Source organism: Perca flavescens, chromosome 6, assembly GCF_004354835.1.
Source record: "Perca flavescens isolate YP-PL-M2 chromosome 6, PFLA_1.0, whole genome shotgun sequence".
NCBI lineage: Eukaryota > Metazoa > Chordata > Actinopteri > Perciformes > Percidae > Perca > Perca flavescens.
This window is the reverse complement of record NC_041336.1, coordinates 7,223,982-7,242,216: the sequence shown is the minus strand read 5'-3', so window position 1 is coordinate 7,242,216 and position 18,235 is coordinate 7,223,982. Positions and strand designations below refer to the sequence as shown.

Genomic DNA, 18,235 nt, shown 5'->3' with positions numbered 1-18,235 from the left:
ACTTTATTCAATGTAATAGACTAAATTATGAAACTGCTTCTAGATAGAAAGATAACACTTAATTATCAGCTGTACAAGGAAATATTGAAACAGACTCTGGAACATTCTGTTGAGAACAAGTGATAGATGACCACCCTCTGTTGGCCAATCAGGAGCAACAAAATAAAATGTCATAAAAACAGGAAATAGAAGTATCGCCAAAGATCCTCTACTAACCGGTCTCTGACATTGCATCGCTACCAAAGAAGAAGAAAATCACATTTAAAGTTATTGATAATTAACAGTTTAGTGCCCCTTCAGGCCAGTCACTGTATTTTCTTAAATGTTGGTGTCAGTAGTCAGACACACCATACCTCTATAATCCAATATCTAACTCAGTTACATTTAATCTAAGTGTCGGTTTTTTCAGACACACAAACAGCTTTGAAAGTGTTCATAGTTTCATATTTATAAGCCAGTTGATATTAGCATGCTGAATATGACTGCAGTGTTTAAACACATAAAGCCTTCTTTTTGCAGATCCATCGTTTTCTGTCAGCACAGCTCACTGATCTCCATCCTACGCCCTGGACAGAAACTGCACACTGACCGACAAAGGGAGGTCCTATCCAGAAGCTGAGGGAAGAACAAGATGTTTAGATCAAGGCTGATAAAAGTTTATGATTCAAAGTGTTAGGAATGTGTCTCTTACTCTACAGCCAGATCACTTCCATCAATCCACTTCCATCTCCCATTTTCAACTCTCAGGCCAATCCAGTATCCACTCTCATCTTGCTTACCCCAGCTGTAACCATTGATCATATCCTGACAAGAGAGAAATGGTTATCAGATATTTAAACATGATCTACATTTCACTTTCACAATTTCGTCAAAAGTTTCTCATTACCTTTTCCTTTTGACTATGTACAATAACAAAATCTGCGTTATATCCGCTGCAGTTAGCTCGAGCTTCTTCCCAGGTTTTCTGATTAGAAGGATCGGCGTCATGAATCTCATAGCAGTTAGACTCGTTGAGTAACCAGTCCTCCTGACAAGCTTTACACTGTCTCTCTGAAACGACAGACACCAACCATAAACAACTGCATTGTGATATTATTTCTATTGCATATTGTTTGACTTCATTAATTGGATCCTAACAAACCGTTATTTTCTTTGGGGCAGTAATCATCAACTGTCGTCATGTTTCGTATCTGTGTCTCCAGCTCCTGGTTTCGTGCCTTAAGCTGCTGGTTTTGGGATGTCAGCTGCTGGTTTTCTGCCCTCAGCTTGGCGTCATTTTCAGAAATGACAGAGGTAACTATAGTGACAGAGTGTTGTTATATTATAGAAATACACAACGAAAGAAGCAATTTACATGATCATATTAGATATTAAAAGATAGACTGACATATATCTTTAAACAATAGTCAGGTGTCCATATGAACATTGATTTTTTTGCTCTGATCATTCCTCCAGTTCATACTGGAGAATAAGAGATCCCTTTCTAATGTTCTTCCAATATAGGAGATAGGGGACAAAGTCCACAGTCCTACTTCTGTGAAAAATACATTCATAATTTTACCTTATCAAGTAGTCTAAATATTTTCCAAAGTCACGTCTTCATCGCTGTACAGGACCAGTATGAAGAGGAGGAAGGATAACACCAAGCAAGAACTGTTTCTATGTACATATGGGTATCTGACAAACTTGACAAATGTGAACCTGTCCTTTAAATAAGGACTACCAACAACAAGTTTAGACAGTGGTACTCACAGTAGATACGAAGGCCCATGATGACTAACAGTATCAGCCAACACACTGCTATCGGTGGAAAAGACTGAGTGAAGAAGAGAGACCTCTGGTCTGAGAGAAAAATAAGGATTCAGTCAAATTTATGTTGATTTAAAGGTACATTGTGAAGAAATGTAATTATTGCGTTGCATTGCCAGTGTGTGAACGGATTGTAACTTAACTTAAAAACTGAGACATTCCCCGAAATAGCAAACAGCTAACAGCTAATCAGCTAATTCATCCATTTAAAAATCCAAAGGATGTGACATTTACGCACACTTTAGAATGACTTGCCTCTCGTCAGCTTTTCCTACAGGGCCAACAGTTACCAACAAAGTTAGCTTGTTTGCTAATGCAGACAAATTACCAAATTATCAACTTTAGTTTTGAGTGGACAACGTCAGCTAATTCATCCAGACTTCTGGGACTGAACTGGCTGGTAAATTGGCTACAGGGACGTCGTTAGGCCTGTTTTAGGGGGGCTGAAGCTACCCCAAAATGTTCCTAAGCCCCCCTAAATAATTATAAGAACAACAATAACAATTTGATTTGTCCTCATTCATATTTAGACGCAACAAATTATATATATCCAGCTACAAAAAAATAGCTGAAAAGTCAGAAGTTAGACAGAAGTACAAAGAGTCGTTGTGCTATCAAGATGATGCACCGTACAGTCTCGTTGCATTGGTGTGAACTGGCAGCTTTCAGAGCGTTGTGAGTAACTGGAAGATTCATCTCATCTCGTCGCTACTCTTTGGTCTAAACTCGTTATGCACCCTCCGCCCCCCCCACACACACACACACACACACACACACACACACACATACACACACCGATACACACGTTAATGGTGAAAGGAAGATTGATTACACATAGTGATACAGAGTGAAATTGTAAGTTGTTTTTAATGACCTGCTTACCTTTAGCTACGTTTTCTTGAGGAAAGGAAAGGGGATATTTTGGTTTGCTATGGAAAACTAAAGTCTAGCTAGAGTGAACGAGCGAAATACAAGAAATGGTTAACTTAGCAAGCTAATCACAACTCTTTATTCATTGCCAATAATATAGCCTATCTCTATAGTAGGCCTATTCTAAAACAATATCAATCCCCATAGAATGTTGTTGTCACTGAAAACTAAATGCCATAGGGTCCCTGTTAATGCTGTTGTACCGTTGTATCCTTCAATTCATGGAGCAGATGAGATGGATATTGGAAGATATTTCAGCAGAGAGAAAGAGAAGCAGGAGATTGGTAGAGCAGTTGATTCTGAGGGAGACGGTGTGATTGAGGTCAGTAGTGGTCTATAGGTCTAAGGATTGTTTGGTTTTCTTCTAACAATAAGAATTTGTTGGCAGGTCTAGGTACTATGCATAGCTAAATTATTTCATTATATTTATTATACATGCTAGCTATATTCTAAACAATTTAACGTTCTTCATTCATAGGCTGTGATAAATACATTTGTAGATGTTGCCTAAATGTAGGCTAGGCTAAAGATGAGCACATGCCCACAGATACACATGTAAAAATAAAATGAAAGCAATCCTATACAGTACATACAGTATATACAGAAATCATTACTCCAAATCTTTTATTCCTTCCATCATCAGGTTCTTGTTTTTAGACAGTAGCCACTTTAAATAGGAGTCGTCTTAATATCTTACATGATAAAGGATGCAGTGATGCCTATTATTTTCTTTTTCTTGTACTGCTATTTGTCATATTAGTTTAACTTACCAACTTATAAGCTGTCTGGCCTCTGTTTCTCTGTTTTTGGACATTTTGGATGTTGTTTCATGTGACCAATTTGCATTTTTCAAAAGTCATGAAATTAGCATCAGGGTTTTGTTTTATCTTAAAGGATAAGACAGAAGGGACAGAGTAGAAATGGAAGAAGAGGATATGTCTGTCACTTTTTACTTGTTAACATATTGGTTTCTTGGTTTGTTGCCTGGTTGTTGACATAAGTGTAGCTCTAATACAGTAACGAAAGATGTGAGTGTAAACAAAGTTCAGTCTTGTGTACGTCACGTCACTGTTTTCTCAGATGATGCCCAGGATGCTCGCTGACCTTGATGATTTGTCGATTGAGTGCGAGCAAAAGGATGTTGATTGCAGTTTACTTAACAGCCAACTGTGTCATTAGTACCAAGGACTTTCTGAAAATTCCACATATTTCCTTTAATACAGTCAAAAGTGCTTTGAAAACATTAAAGGTGCAATATGCAATATTGTGTGTAATACTGGCAGCTAGCGGTTGAAATAGTTACTGCACTACCAATTCAAAATACTGGAGAGTCGTTTCCCTCGCCCCCTCCTGCTCAGACTCAAAGTTCACGGGGGTTGCCAGGCTGAGACCGCAGCATTCACAACAATGTTGCTAGACGCTTTTCTCACATAGCCAGACATTACTCCACAGCACAGCGGAGTAGCTAACGTTAGATGCTAGTCTCACATAGCCAGACATTACTCCACAGCACAGCGGAGTAGCTAACGTTAGATGCTAGTCTCACATAGCCAGACATTACTCCACAGCACAGCGGAGTAGCTAACGTTAGATGCTGGCTATATTGACAGTCATAAAAGCCCGTGCTGACGCGGAGCTCTGTAACCAACTGACAGACACACTTCCTCGGCTTAGAATTACAATACGAAACGCTAAAAATACCACTACCTTGCCGACACACTTCATTGGCTTAGAATTATGGCAACAATTGCTAAACACACTGCAAACTCACAGTCCTCTCTTTCCGATTTACAGCCCCCCTCTCGTGGTTTAAAATAACTCACCGTTGTCGGCTCCAGCCGCTGAAGAGGCTACACGCTGTAAACAGCCATGGGCTGCCCGGTAACGTTAGCAGTTAGCAGGGTTAGCATGGCGGCGTTAGCCAGGACCAGTCGGGATCACTTTACTGGCTATGTCTCAATTGTTTTTGCGAGTAACCAACTCGGTTACTCTAGCTATATAATTCAATGTGAGTACACAAATGTTGAAATGACAAAAAATGCCCGTCCCTAGTAGCTGTGATAAATTAGCCTGAAGCTAATGCTTACCTGTTCAGGAGAAAATAAACCAACTCTGTGTCCTTTTGGGATCTAAGCTGTCTCCATCTTTCAAATACATCTCCAATATTTACCAGGGGGTTGTTACGTCTCTGGTCACGCAACTGTTAGAAACATGCTGTTTTCTTTTTTTTATGTCATGTAGAATCTATCTCCATTGATCCTGTTTGTTTGTTTGCTGCTTTCATGGCTGTACTACCGTTACAGCTGTAGCGCGCTGGGTTTACGTTTTTACAGGTATATCTGGCAACCCGGCCTGGCTGTCAATCTGGGCCGTTGATAACAACACACAGATCAAAACATAAACATAAATTCCGTCACGGAATGTAAATTTCAAAAAGAAAAAATACTGAAATTAGCATTGTTGTCAGAAAAGATAGTATTTCAGTTTAACATGTTTCCTTAATATCTGATGAGGCATTGGTGTCATTTTTGGATTTATTACAGTATAAATATTACATATTGGACCTTTAAGCTTTTAAATATTCACATTTCAAAAATTCATCACAGACAAAATGTTGTGACAGATAAATAAAGATCTGTAAATACATCTCATGGTTAATAATAATAAATGTGTGAAATGTACCTGGAGGGGCTGCCACTTTATCCACAGTACATACTGGTGCATTACCATAGCTAGCTTCTTCCTCGATTTCCTCTGAAAGATAAACATCAAAAAAATGTTTATATGTTTATAATGCAGTTTTACGGCAAATATGTTGAGAAAAGATGGATCATATGATCAATGTTAACATTGTAAAATCAGTTTCATTCAAAGAATCAAGATCAATAATCAACAATCCTAAAATCCTCTTTTTTAAAATACATTATTTGCTGTTTCCATAAGATGATAAATTGTCAGCTTTTTCCATGATTTACTCAACAAACGACAAAATACATGAAATCATTCCCAATGTGTTGAGCAGAGTGGTAAACTCATAATGCAAAAGATGGAATTGGAGATGTATTTGGACATTTTAAAACCTGATGGTGCTGTTGAAAAGCATCAAAAACATCTCATATTTGAAAACACACAAAGAAAGTAGAGAACATCCTGGTACATATAAATATCTAATAGATAAGATATAAAAATATAAAAATTAAAATATTTTTAAGTACCAATTTCCTCCTGTGGTTTTCTGTTCATCCTGAACAAATGTTTAAAGTCCTGCTGCAGTCCTGTATGAGAGCTGTTAGGAGGCCGTCTGCTCCACTGTGATGGTCTGATTTGAGGTTGTGCCCTATTTTATTGAGGTTATGGTTGTGATTGTCATTTTGTCTTTCAATCTGCTTGTCTCACACATCCTGTTCAATGATGTTGCAACTTCCTGAATTATGTTGTTTGTTCTACATTGGTGAAATTATTTTCAATCAGCATTGTGTAAGAAAAAGACAATAACAACAACGTGTCGCAGCGTTTTTATTTAATGTAATGAAACATGAATTTGCCTCTAGATAGATAAATAGAAAATATTTTACACATTAATATTCCTAACATGCAGAAGCAAAAAGCTCTGAGGACATTCTGTTGAGAACAAGTGACGCAGTGCCCCCATTTTGGCCAATGAGTAGCAACAATATATGTTCCATGATACATAGGAGACAGGAAACTGAGCAGTCTGTCTGTCCCTGTCATCAATCTGCTGATATACTAATCATAAGCATCACATCTCTAACAAAGCAGAACAAAAGCCCATTCAACAGATATCAATGATAACAGTGTCCCTTCAGTCTAGTCACTGTATGTTTCACAGACTTACATTAGCATACCTACAGTCATGTGAAAAAATTAGGACACCCATGCTAAAGTTGACTAAAAATTTAAATTAAAATAGCCCCCCCACATCATCACATACCCTTCACCATACCTAGAGATTGGCATGGGGTACTTTCCATAAAATCATCTCTCAATGCAAATCAAACCAGCTATTAGGCTAACTGAAATATAACCATGCCAATCTCTAGGTATGGTGAAGGGTATGTGATGATGTGGGGCTATTTTAATTCCAAAGGCCAAGGGAACTTTATTAGGATGGATAGTATCCTGGATCCATGAAATAACTGGCCTTTAAAAATATAAATCTGCCTGCCTCTATGGGAATTTAACATAGGGGTGTACTTACTTATGCCCCCTGTATTTTAAGGAAGAACATTTATTTATTTACGATACATTATTCATTCACAAACAAAATTGGTGTCCTTAAAGAGGCATTAAGATCAATTTCCAAAAGATGATTTTTTTATTCCTCTTTTTAGTCAACTTTACGTACACACCGCCACCGACTTGAGCTTCTAAATTACTGGAAGTTATTCATTTTCAATGGAAGCTTCTCTCAGCTGCAAGGAGCAGCAAATCTGTCGGTGTATTCTAAGTAATTGCACACATATCTGCGTTTATACTATATTTTATACAGGTGAGACATGGAAAAGTGGTTTTAGAAAGATGTAAATATATTTGGGGCTATCAGGTAGGGGGTCGAGTTTTCCCATGTTATCCTATGGAGACTGACGGCTATGGTTCATGAAGCGCACTTATTTGGATGTGCGGTGGCTTACCCACATAATAACAGAGTGAAATAACATTTTGTACTATAGAAACATTATATAATTGGAAACATGTATTATTCTAGCTATATAAATGGCATAGCGCATGGTATTTCCATAACTGTGAGATACGCGCTTCACGATGACGGCAATGAGTTGTTAACAGACATTCACCAAGACGTATAGCCCTGCACCAATCTATCTGAAATAACACCTATCTGAAGTTACATTCGGGATATGTTGCCAAATATTGAAGTTGTGGGAAGTGTACATAGCTTAAACTGGATGTTTCTTTCGTCATCCATGTCTGTTTCATTCGTCCAGGCCAGGAGGGACGAATGAAACAAAACACACGTCAGACTACTGCTTAAATAACTCCCCAACGGTTTAGTTCAGAACTGACAATGCAACTGTATTTGAGGACAGATTTAGGTTGCTAGTGACAAAATATTAGCTTTCACTGTTTTACGATGTCTTTGTAAATGACGTTTAATTAAAAACGGTTTCCTTCGTCCCGGTTCTCCCCTAACGTTACAGCAGCATGGACAGGACAGGTGCACGATTAGTGATGTGTTTATTATACACTGAAATTATTTATATTTGCATTTAAATATAGGCATATATATTATCCATCCATCCATCCATCCATCTTCGTCCGCTTATCCGGTGTCGGGTCGCGGGGGGAGCAGCTCCAGCAGGGGACCCCAAACTTCCCTTTCCCGAGCAACATTAACCAGCTCCGACTGGGGGATCCCGAGGCGTTCCCAGGCCAGGTTGGAGATATAATCCCTCCACCTAGTCCTGGGTCTTCCCCGAGGCCTCCTCCCAGCTGGACGTGCCTGGAACACCTCCCTAGGGAGGCGCCCAGGGGGCATCCTTACCAGATGCCCGAACCACCTCAACTGGCTCCTTTCGACGCAAAGGAGCAGCGGCTCTACTCCGAGCTCCTCACGGATGACTGAGCTTCTCACCCTATCTCTAAGGGAGACGCCAGCCACCCTCCTGAGGAAACCCATTTCGGCCGCTTGTACCCCGGATCTCGTTCTTTCGGTCATGACCCAGCCTTCATGACCATAGGTGAGGGTAGGAACGAAAACTGACCGGTAGATCAAGAGCTTTGCCTTCTGGCTCAGCTCTCTTTTTCGTCTAACGGTGCGATAGATTGAATGCAATACCGCACCCGCTGCGCCCGATTCTCCGACCAATCTCCCGCTCCATTGTCCCCTCACTCGCGAACAAAACCCCAAGGTACTTGAACTCCTTCACTTGGGGTAAGGACTCATTCCCTACCTGGAGAAGGCATTCCATTGGTTTCCTGCTGAGAACCATGGCCTCAGATTTAGAGGTGCTGATCCTCATCCCAACCGCTTCACACTCAGTTGCAAACCGATCCAGTGAGTGCTGAAGGTCGCAGGCCGATGATGCCATCAGGACCACATCATCTGCAAAGAGCAGCGATGAGATCCCCAGCCCACCAAACTGCAACCCCTCCCCAACCCGACTACGCCTCGATATCCTGTCCATAAATATTACAAACAGGATTGGTGACAAAGTGCAGCCCTGGCGGAGGCCAACCCTCACCTGAAACGAGTCTGACTTACTACAGAGAACCCGGACACAGCTCTCACTTTGGTCATACAGAGATTGGATGGCCCTGAGTAGAGACCCCCTCACCCCATACTCCCGCAGCACCTCCCACAGTATCTCCCGGGGGACCCGGTCATACGCCTTCTCCAAATCCACAAAACACATGTAGACTGGTTGGGCATACTCCCAGGCTCCCTCCAGGATCCTTGCGAGAGTGAAGAGCTGGTCCGTTGTTCCACGACCAGGACGGAATCCGCATTGTTCCTCCTCAACCCGAGGTTCGACTATCGGCCGAACCCTCCTTTCCAGCACCTTGGAGTAGACTTTACCAGGGAGGCTGAGAAGTGTGATACCCCTGTAATTGGCACACACCCTCTGGTCCCCCTTTTTAAAAAGGGGAACCACCACCCCAGTCTGCCTCCCTTTGGCACCGTCCCAGACTTCCACGCAATGTTGAAGAGGCGTGTCAACCAGGACAGCCCCTCCACACCCAGAGCCTTGAGCATTTCTGGACGGATCTCATCAATCCCCGGGGCTTTGCCACCGTGTAGTTGTTTGACTACATCAGTGACTTCCGCCTGGGAAATCGACGACAATCCCCCATTATCCTCCAGCTCTGCCTCTAACATAGAGGGCATATTAGTCGGATTCAGGAGTTCCTCAAAGTGCTCCTTCCACCGCCCTATTACCTCCTCAGTTGAGGTCAACAGTGTCCCATCCTTACTGTACACAGCTTGGATGGTTCCCCGCTTCCCCCTCCTGAGGTGGCGAACAGTTTTCCAGAAGCACTTTGGTGCCGACCGAAAGTCCTTCTCCATGTCTTCTCCAAACTTCTCCCACACCCGCTGCTTTGCCTCTTTCACGGCAGAGGCTGCAGCCCTTCGGGCCCTTTGGAACCCTGCAACTGCCTCCGGAGTCCTCCGGGATAACATATCCCGGAAAGACTCCTTCTTCAGTCGGACGGCTTCCCTGACCACCGGTGTCCACCACGGTGTTCTTGGGTTACCGCCCCTTGAGGCACCTAAGACCCTAAGACCACAGCTCCTCGCTGCAGCTTCAGCAATGGAAACTTTGAACATTGTGCACTCGGGTTCAATGCCCCCAGCCTCCACAGGGATGCACAAAAAGCTCCGCCGGAGGTGTGAGTTGAAAGTCTGCCGGACAGGGGCCACCTCCAGGCGTTCCCAATTTACCCGCACTACACGTTTGAGCTTACCAGGTCTGTCCAGAGTCTTCCCCCACCCCCTGACCCAACTCACCACCAGATGGTGATCGGTTGACAGCTCTGCCCCTCTCTTCACCCGAGTGTCCAAAACATACGGCCTCAGATCAGATGAAACGATTATGAAATCGATCATTGACCTTCGGCCTAGGGTGCTCTGGTACCAGGTACACTTATGAGCATCCCTATGTTCGAACATGGTGTTTGTTATAGACAATCCATGACTAGCACAGAAGTCCAACAACAAACAACCACTCTGGTTTAGATCAGGGAGGCCGTTCCTCCCAATCACGCCTCTCCATGTGTCTCCATCATTGCCCACGTGTGCGTTGAAGTCCCCCAGCAGAACAATGGAGTCCCCCACTGGAGCCCCATGCAGGACTCCAGTCAAGGTCTCCAAGAAGGCCGAATACTCCAAACTCCTGTTTGGTGCATATGCACAAACAACAGTCAGAGTTTTCCCCCCCACAACCCGCAGGCATAGGGAGGCGACCCTCTCGTCCACCGGGGTAAACTCCAACACAGCGGCGCTCAGCCGGGGGCTTGTGAGTATCCCCACACCCGCCCGGCGCCTCACACCCTGGGCAACTCCGGAGAAGAAAAGAGTCCAACCCCTATCCAGGAGTATGGTTCCAGAACCAAGACTGTGCGTAGAGGTAAGCCCCACCAGATCTAACCGGTTGCGCTCCACCTCCCGCACCAGTTCCGGCTCCTTCCCCCACAGACAGGTGACGTTCCACGTCCCCAGAGTCAGCGTCTGCTCCCCGGGTCTGGTCCGTCGAGGCCCCTGACCTTCACTGCCACCCATGTGGCATCGCACCCGACCCCAACGGTTCCTCCCACAGGTGGTGGGCCCATGGGCTGGAGAGATGGGAGCCACGTAGCTTGTTCGGGCTGTGCCCGGCCGGGCTCCGTGGCAAACCCGGCCACCAGGCGCTCGCCGACGAGCCCGCCGTCTGGGCCTGGCTCCCGACGGTGGCCCCGGGCTTCCTCTGGGCAGGGTCACTCCATCTCTCCCTCGCTTCTTCATTGGGGTTTTTGAACCATTCTTTGTCTGGCCCCTCACCTGAGACCACTTTGCCTTGGGAGACCCTACCAGGAGCACAAAGCTCCAGACAACACAGCCCTCAGGTTCACAGAGACACACAAACCTCTCCACCACGATAAGGTGATGGTTCACGGAGAAGCATATATATTATATAAGGGATAATGTAGAGCGAGGCGGTTTGCTATAAAAACGATTGTATTAGTTTCGTGCCAATGAATGCGATTATTGCTTGATAACAGTCCGCTCAAAGCAGAGCGTTGCCATGGACACGCAGGATTCTAACCATAGAGACAGAACTATTTTCTTTAGTGGAAGCAATACAATCATTTTTTAAAACAATAAACTCCTTTTTAAATCAATACTGTGTGTCAAATTATTGATTTATTTGATAGGTAGCCATGTAATAAAAAGGTGCTGTTATCATGTTATAGCCATTTATCCCTTACATATTTAGATATATATATTATAAACAGCACTTTGCAGCGTGTCACCACACACAGACAACATCCTTCTATAAGCAAAGAATCTCTGTATCTCTGTATGTATATTAGCTATTAAGGTCAGTGATGGAGAGGGACAGGTTGAGGATGACCCCTGCTGTCATATTGATGAGGAGGGAGAGAAGGAGGAGGAGCAGGAGGAAGGAGAGCAACAAGAGAAAGAAGAGCAGGAGGAGGAGAATGGAACCAGTATAAAAACAGTGACAGGTACAGGGGCAGTGTCCAGGGCTTGGTAGGCAATCATATTATGCATAGATAGAAAAAGATATAATGACGTTCTTCTCATGCAGTACAACCAGTAAAGACAGAGGCAGGATCCAACACAGGTGAAGATGCGTCAGGGATAGACCTACACAGAGCTGAAGATGAGGGCTTTAATTTTTCTTTTTTTTTCTTACCACCCTCAACAACCCCCCAGAAAAGGCACGAGTATCTATCACACCAAAGATGGTATTATGAGAAAGTGGCTTACATACTGTAAGAAATAAAAATCACTGTACTGCACAGTATGTTTGGCATATGCAAAGCCATCTGCAAATGAAAATGCATTCAATAAGGGGGGAATGACAGCCTGGAAGCATGTACACCAGAGAATAGAAGAGCACAAAAGAAGCCAAGTTCACAGAGACAGTGCAGAAGCATATTTTATAAAGGACAGTCAAGCAGACATAGCAAGCTTACCAAGTGGAAAACAAGTGTCTCTTCACTGTGACCAAGTCAGAAAGAAATGCCAAGTCATGGACCGTGTCATAGAAGTGATAAAAGTTATCGGAAAGTGTGGTCTTAGCTATAGAGGCACCAAATTTGAAGCTGCATACACATGGGACAACATTGCTGTTGATGATGGAAACTTCTTGGAAATGATCATTCTGCTGAGCAAATTTGATGTCTCTCTGCAAGAACATGTGAATGTGTTCAAAAAAGCAAAAGCCTACATAAGACAAGTGTTAAAGGCAGAGGATCTTTCGTTACACTGCTCTCTAAAACATCTGTCAACAAAGTGATTGATGTAATCAGCAACGTAATCAAAGAAAACATTTCAAGGGAAGTAAGGCATGTTTTCTCTGCAGATTGACACCACACAAGATGTTACCTCCACAGACCAATGTGCTGTTATCCTCAGATATGTTACTGAAGCTCATAGGTGTGGTTGAATGTGAGTCATCAACTGGGGAGTATTTTGTGGAGCTACTTAATAAAAAAAGGTGGATATTGAGCTTAGGAACTGTTTTGGCAACAACGGATGGAGCCGCAAACATGCAAGGCCAGTACAAAGGGTTCTCTGCTTTACTGTCATCAGAGTCACCTAACCAAGTGCACGTCTGGTGCTATGCACATGTGCTTAATCTTGTTCTGGGAGACGCAACGAGTGCTGTGATAGAAAGTGCATCCCTTTTCTCCATTGTGAATGATGTTGCTGTATTTATCAAGGACTCGTACAAGCGTATGAAAATGTGGGAGGAAGTGAGTGATTAAGCGACACAGACGGATGTCTCCTATCGGGGAGACAAGATGGTGGGCCAAGGACCAGGCCCTAGGCAAGATATTTGGCTGTTTTGGTAACCCAGACAATGCTTTGTATGTTGATTTAATCATAACACTGAAAAGGATAGTTGAAGATATGTCAATCAAAGCACATGTCAGAGCAAGAGCTAATTGGGGTACATGGAGTCCCTACTGAAGCATGAGACGGTGCTGACAGCGCCGATATTCTTTAGAATCTTTGAGATTACCTCACCACTCTCCAGATACCTCCAGACCAGTGTCATGGACCTAATCACTGCTCATCGACTAGTTATGGAGGCCCAAGACAGCCTAAAATCCTGCAACAGGGACATGGATGGTGTCACAAAAGCTGCAAAAGTCTTTGTTGAATGGGCTAACAAGGAGCTGGACGAGAATGGATCTAAAGAGGTGGTTCAGGGGGCTCTACCTGAAAAAAAAAAATCAGAAAGAAGTCCATGCCAGGTTAAGTAGCAGAGGAAGAACATTCTTTGAATACAGAGGATCAGTACAGGATCAAGGTGCACAATGTCATTTTGGACACAGTGACTCAGAGCATGCAGACTCGCTATTCTGCAAATGGAGCTCTTTATGATGATTTTGCACGCCTCGACCCAAGGAATTTTGGTACACTAAGAGATAGGGGGCTTCCATCTGAATCACTCAAACACCTCAGTAAATGCCTCCTTAGGTTTGATGAAAGAGCAACATCTGCAAGGCTCAATGCCGAGCTCTGTAGTCTGGCCAACCAGTGGGAGAGACTTAAGTTGCCACATTTGGAGTCATACACTGTCCGGACTGCAGAAGAGACAGAGGATGGAGAAGACATGGAACTGAATAACACCAGCTGCACCTCCTGTAAAGATTGTGTAATTTGTGTTTATCATATCCTCTCCAAATACAACCTCCTCACTGACGCCTATCATGTAACTGGACTGGCCTACAAGTTCTTGCTTACACTCTCTTTCAGTCAAGTGGCCTATGAGAGGACCTTTTCTACACTCAAGTTTGTAAAGAACAGACTGAGGAGCACCCTGACACAGGAGCGTCTTGAGGCATTCATGCTAATGTGCACAGAGAAAGAGATCCTAATGACTTTAGACAACGATGGCGTCATAGACAGAGTTGCAGAGTCCAGTGAACTCCTCCGAAGATTGTTGGTGATGTGAGGTAGGACAGTTTTAGGTTTTTAGGAGTTTTAGGCCTGTACACCTGAGTTGTTTCTGTCTCCAAATTTTTGCTTTGATAAGCTAATTTTTTCTATTTTCTATTGTTGCACACATACACTCTCATCAGGAGGAGAGAGGAGGAGGAGGAGCAGCAGGAGAGAAGAGGAGGAGCAGCAGGAGAGAAGAGGAGGATGAGGAGGAGCAGCAGGAGAAAAGAGGAGGAGCAGTAGAAGAGAAGAGGAGGAGGAGCATCAGGAGAAAAGAGGAGGTGGAGCAGCAGAAGAGAAGAGGAGGAGGAGCAGCAGGAGAGAAAAGGAGGAGCACCAGGAGGAGAGAGGAGGAGGAGGAGCAGCAGGAGAGAAGAGGAGGAGGAGGAGGAGGAGCAGTAGGAGAGAAGAGGAGGAGCAGCAGGAGGAGAGAGGAGGAGGAGCAGCAGGAGAGAGGAGGAGGAGGAGAGAGGAAGAGCAGGAAACAGACAGGTAGAGGGGCAGTGTGCAGGGCTGGGTAGGCAATCATATTAGGCATATCAATCAATCAGATATTTACATATAGGATAAAATGCCAATAGTTCCACATACTAGATAATAACTTGACTGAAGCACAGATTGAATTAGAAAATGTTTTATTCTTAGTCATATTTATAACTGATGTTCTTCTCATGCATATGTAGCTGCACAATCAGTAAGCAGAGGCAGGGTCCATCACAGGGGAAGCTGAGCCAGGGAGCCAAGCTGAGAAAGTAAGGACACACACACACACACACACACACACAAAAATCTCTATTTTATGGGACTTCTTTGTAGTTTTTGAGTATATGAGTATTTGTAACTATTTTATCACTCCAACTGACTGTGCACATGACATGCTGGTAGTTAGCAGTATACTGTGATTTATGTGTTTGAGATTACATTTTGCTGACCTGGTTGTGTTCAGTGCAGTGGTGACTTGCTTATACAACCTGAGGAGGTAGGTGTCATCCTAAAGTTTCTTGAAGGTCTTCAGCGTAATCTGATTCTCCTTATACCATAAAAACATTATTAGAATTAAAATAACTGCAAAAAATCCTTCTGCTTGTGCACCAAGGGCACTCGCGTAAAAGGCCTCTCCATCTTAAAGTCCCGGGCTGAATTTCAGTCCCAGTACGGCCCTGCACAGAAGAGTCAAAATTAAAGAAGCTATTGTAGCATGTTAGCTGTGTAGCACCGTTTATTTTACCTCCCCAAAACAGGAATGGTTTGCAGACAGTAATGAGACAGGAGTCAATGGTACAAATATCTCTTTTGAATAAACTGTGTGAGCTTATAGTGAATGAACTAACAAACTTACTAGCTATATATAGAAAGCATAGGGATGAGGAGGGTGGGAGGGAGCACACACTTGAGTGTGCACAATGACGAATGCACACACACACTAGACCAAGAAGGAAAGTCAAGAATGACCAAGCTATCCCTTAAGTGCTTGAAGACCATCTTTCCAAAAATGCATATAGACAGCCTTATTAGACCATATTTAACACACACACACACACACACACACACACACACACACACACACACACACACACACACACACACAAAAACTTGGATTATGATGGGCTGAAGTCCAGGATGATGAAAGAGGCAAGAAGCCCACCAAGGCCTTCATTAAACCATTAAACCAGAGCCAGTCTAAACCCATTAACTCTGGCTTAAAACCACTTTAATTCCAATCAAATCAGAATTAAAATTCACACTGTGAGACTATGTGCATACATTGTGACAGCAGTCTGCTGTGTGTTAAACTGTCTAACCATGTGTGTGCTTTACATTATAATCTCTCCTGTGCTGGCTTTGCCCCTGGACTCTGTGATTGGTTCATTACGAGAGGAGAGATATCACAGAGTACTCTTAATACAAACTCCAGTATTACCAATAAAGGCATATTCCCTTTAATTTGAGCTGAGATGAGTTAAGACTTGAGCTGGGATATATAGATATAGGGCAACACAGGAGGAAATTAAAAGAATAGTTCGATATTTTGGGAAATGCTTATTGGCTTTCTTTCCAAGAGCTAGATGAGAGATAAAATGCTGAATAGACAAGTCAGTTATGCAATATCACGTAACCACAGCCTCAATCGGACAGTATATTATGATGAATAAAAAGCAAAAGAACAACATGTCAGGAAAATTAGCTGAGGCGAAAACCACATTTTAGACCCGCCTCGGTGTGTGTGTGTCTGTGTGTGTGTGTGTGTGTGTGTGTGTGTGTGTGTGTGTGTGTGTGTATGTGAGTGTTTGAGTGTGACAGGATGCTGTCCCAGACATGCTAGTGGCACTACAGTTTACCACAAAGCAGATGAGACCAAGTGGTATGAATCCTAAAAGATATGAGGGATAGACACATACCTAATATCAATGCCAGGGTTCATGTTAAGTGTGTAGTCACGGTCATCAAATTAAACAAACATTGGTCATGTGTTATTCCACTGCCAAACTAGTTTAAAGGACAGGGTGTCCGTTATTTTCTCTTTTTTTCTTATTGCCTTCAAATCCAATAATAAGACAAAAACCAACAATGAAAACAACTTTGTACATTCTGACTTCCCTACCCTGTCTGTGCCACTCAGCCCTGAGCCCATTCTTTTTTACTGAGTATCTAAATAGGTTTCAAATATATAGTTTAATTTTTGAAGATTCATTTTAAGATGTGGATTAATACACATTTGGTGCTCTGAGTATTTACAGCAGCAGGACGGTGTTACATGAACATATCACCCAGTGCAACGTTGTGGCTCATTCAGGTGTTTTTTAATTTTTATTTGTTTTTTTGGACCACTATGGAGCTCTATGGCACACAGGCTTTGGCTGAACATATGATATTTGTCAGTAGGATCAATTCATTGTTGGTTTAGTTTTTTTCATGGGATTTGTTGGCAACATGAAAAACATAGACTCAGCTTCCCTTGCTGAGCCTCCCCTTATATTTCCAAAATGTTTGAGTAAATAAATGCTGAAATGTGAGCAGACTGCCCGGGGTTTTACATATTATGAAATGATCATAGGTTGATACATCATGGCCAATTTGTAGTCCTGTCCTCCAATCTGTATTTCTCTGTCCCAAACACCAACACTAAGCATTTTCTCTTTAAGTCTCTCGTCCTTATTAAATTATTACGGGTATGTGGTTGATTTATTGCTTTTTGTTTAGGACGCACACAAACAGATGTACGTTCGCTAGCCATTCTTCCCTAAATGTTGTGCCATCACGTGAAAGGATGTCATTTTTATTCAGTTTTAACCACGGAGGGGACATTAATGTATTTCTGCCACTAACGACATTCCTATTTTGCTGAGTTGTATGCTTGTGTATTGTGAAATCATGTAATGACTTTGTTGTGAAATATTAGATACATACAAGCCTGTTGGACTGACTAAATGTACTTTATCTTACACCTCTCTGTCCGTGACTCTGTTGTGTTTAATTGAGGCATTTTTCTGTTTGTCTTGAGAATTATACGCAATGAAACTTCACTGTATGGAATGTTTAAGTTATTTTGCCTCAGTATCATGTGATACTACCAGGGCTTTAGATTTACACCCACCAACCTGCCAATTGCGGGTAAAAATGTACTTAAAATTTTAAAGTTATAGCTAATTTGGCTGGTGCTGAATGAAGCCAAGCATCTGTTTGAATCAGCAGGCTGCAGAAACGATGCAACAAGTCAGTGTTTCCAGATTGGTCTGTTTTCTGCCAAGACAGTTTGGCAGTTGTTTGTGTCTTTGGCTTGGAAATGTAATCTTTTTCTGGCAACACTGCTTGTAGTACTAATCCTAAATTTTCCCATGA

The 18,235-nt window shown here is 42.8% G+C and overlaps 1 protein-coding gene across 1 annotated transcript; it reads right to left on the bottom strand.

Moving 5' to 3' along the window:
* Window positions 1-406: 406 nt before the first annotated feature.
* Window positions 407-6,039, bottom strand: LOC114557571 (CD209 antigen-like protein C). The gene is made up of 7 exons (XM_028581113.1): window positions 5,955-6,039; window positions 5,422-5,493; window positions 1,753-1,842; window positions 1,142-1,297; window positions 887-1,050; window positions 692-804; window positions 407-615 (listed from the first exon to the last, which is right to left on the bottom strand). Exons 1-7 carry the CDS (start codon window positions 5,980-5,982, stop codon window positions 492-494), a joined length of 747 nt encoding a protein of 248 aa, XP_028436914.1. The 5' UTR covers window positions 5,983-6,039; the 3' UTR covers window positions 407-491.
* Window positions 6,040-18,235: the final 12,196 nt, after the last annotated feature.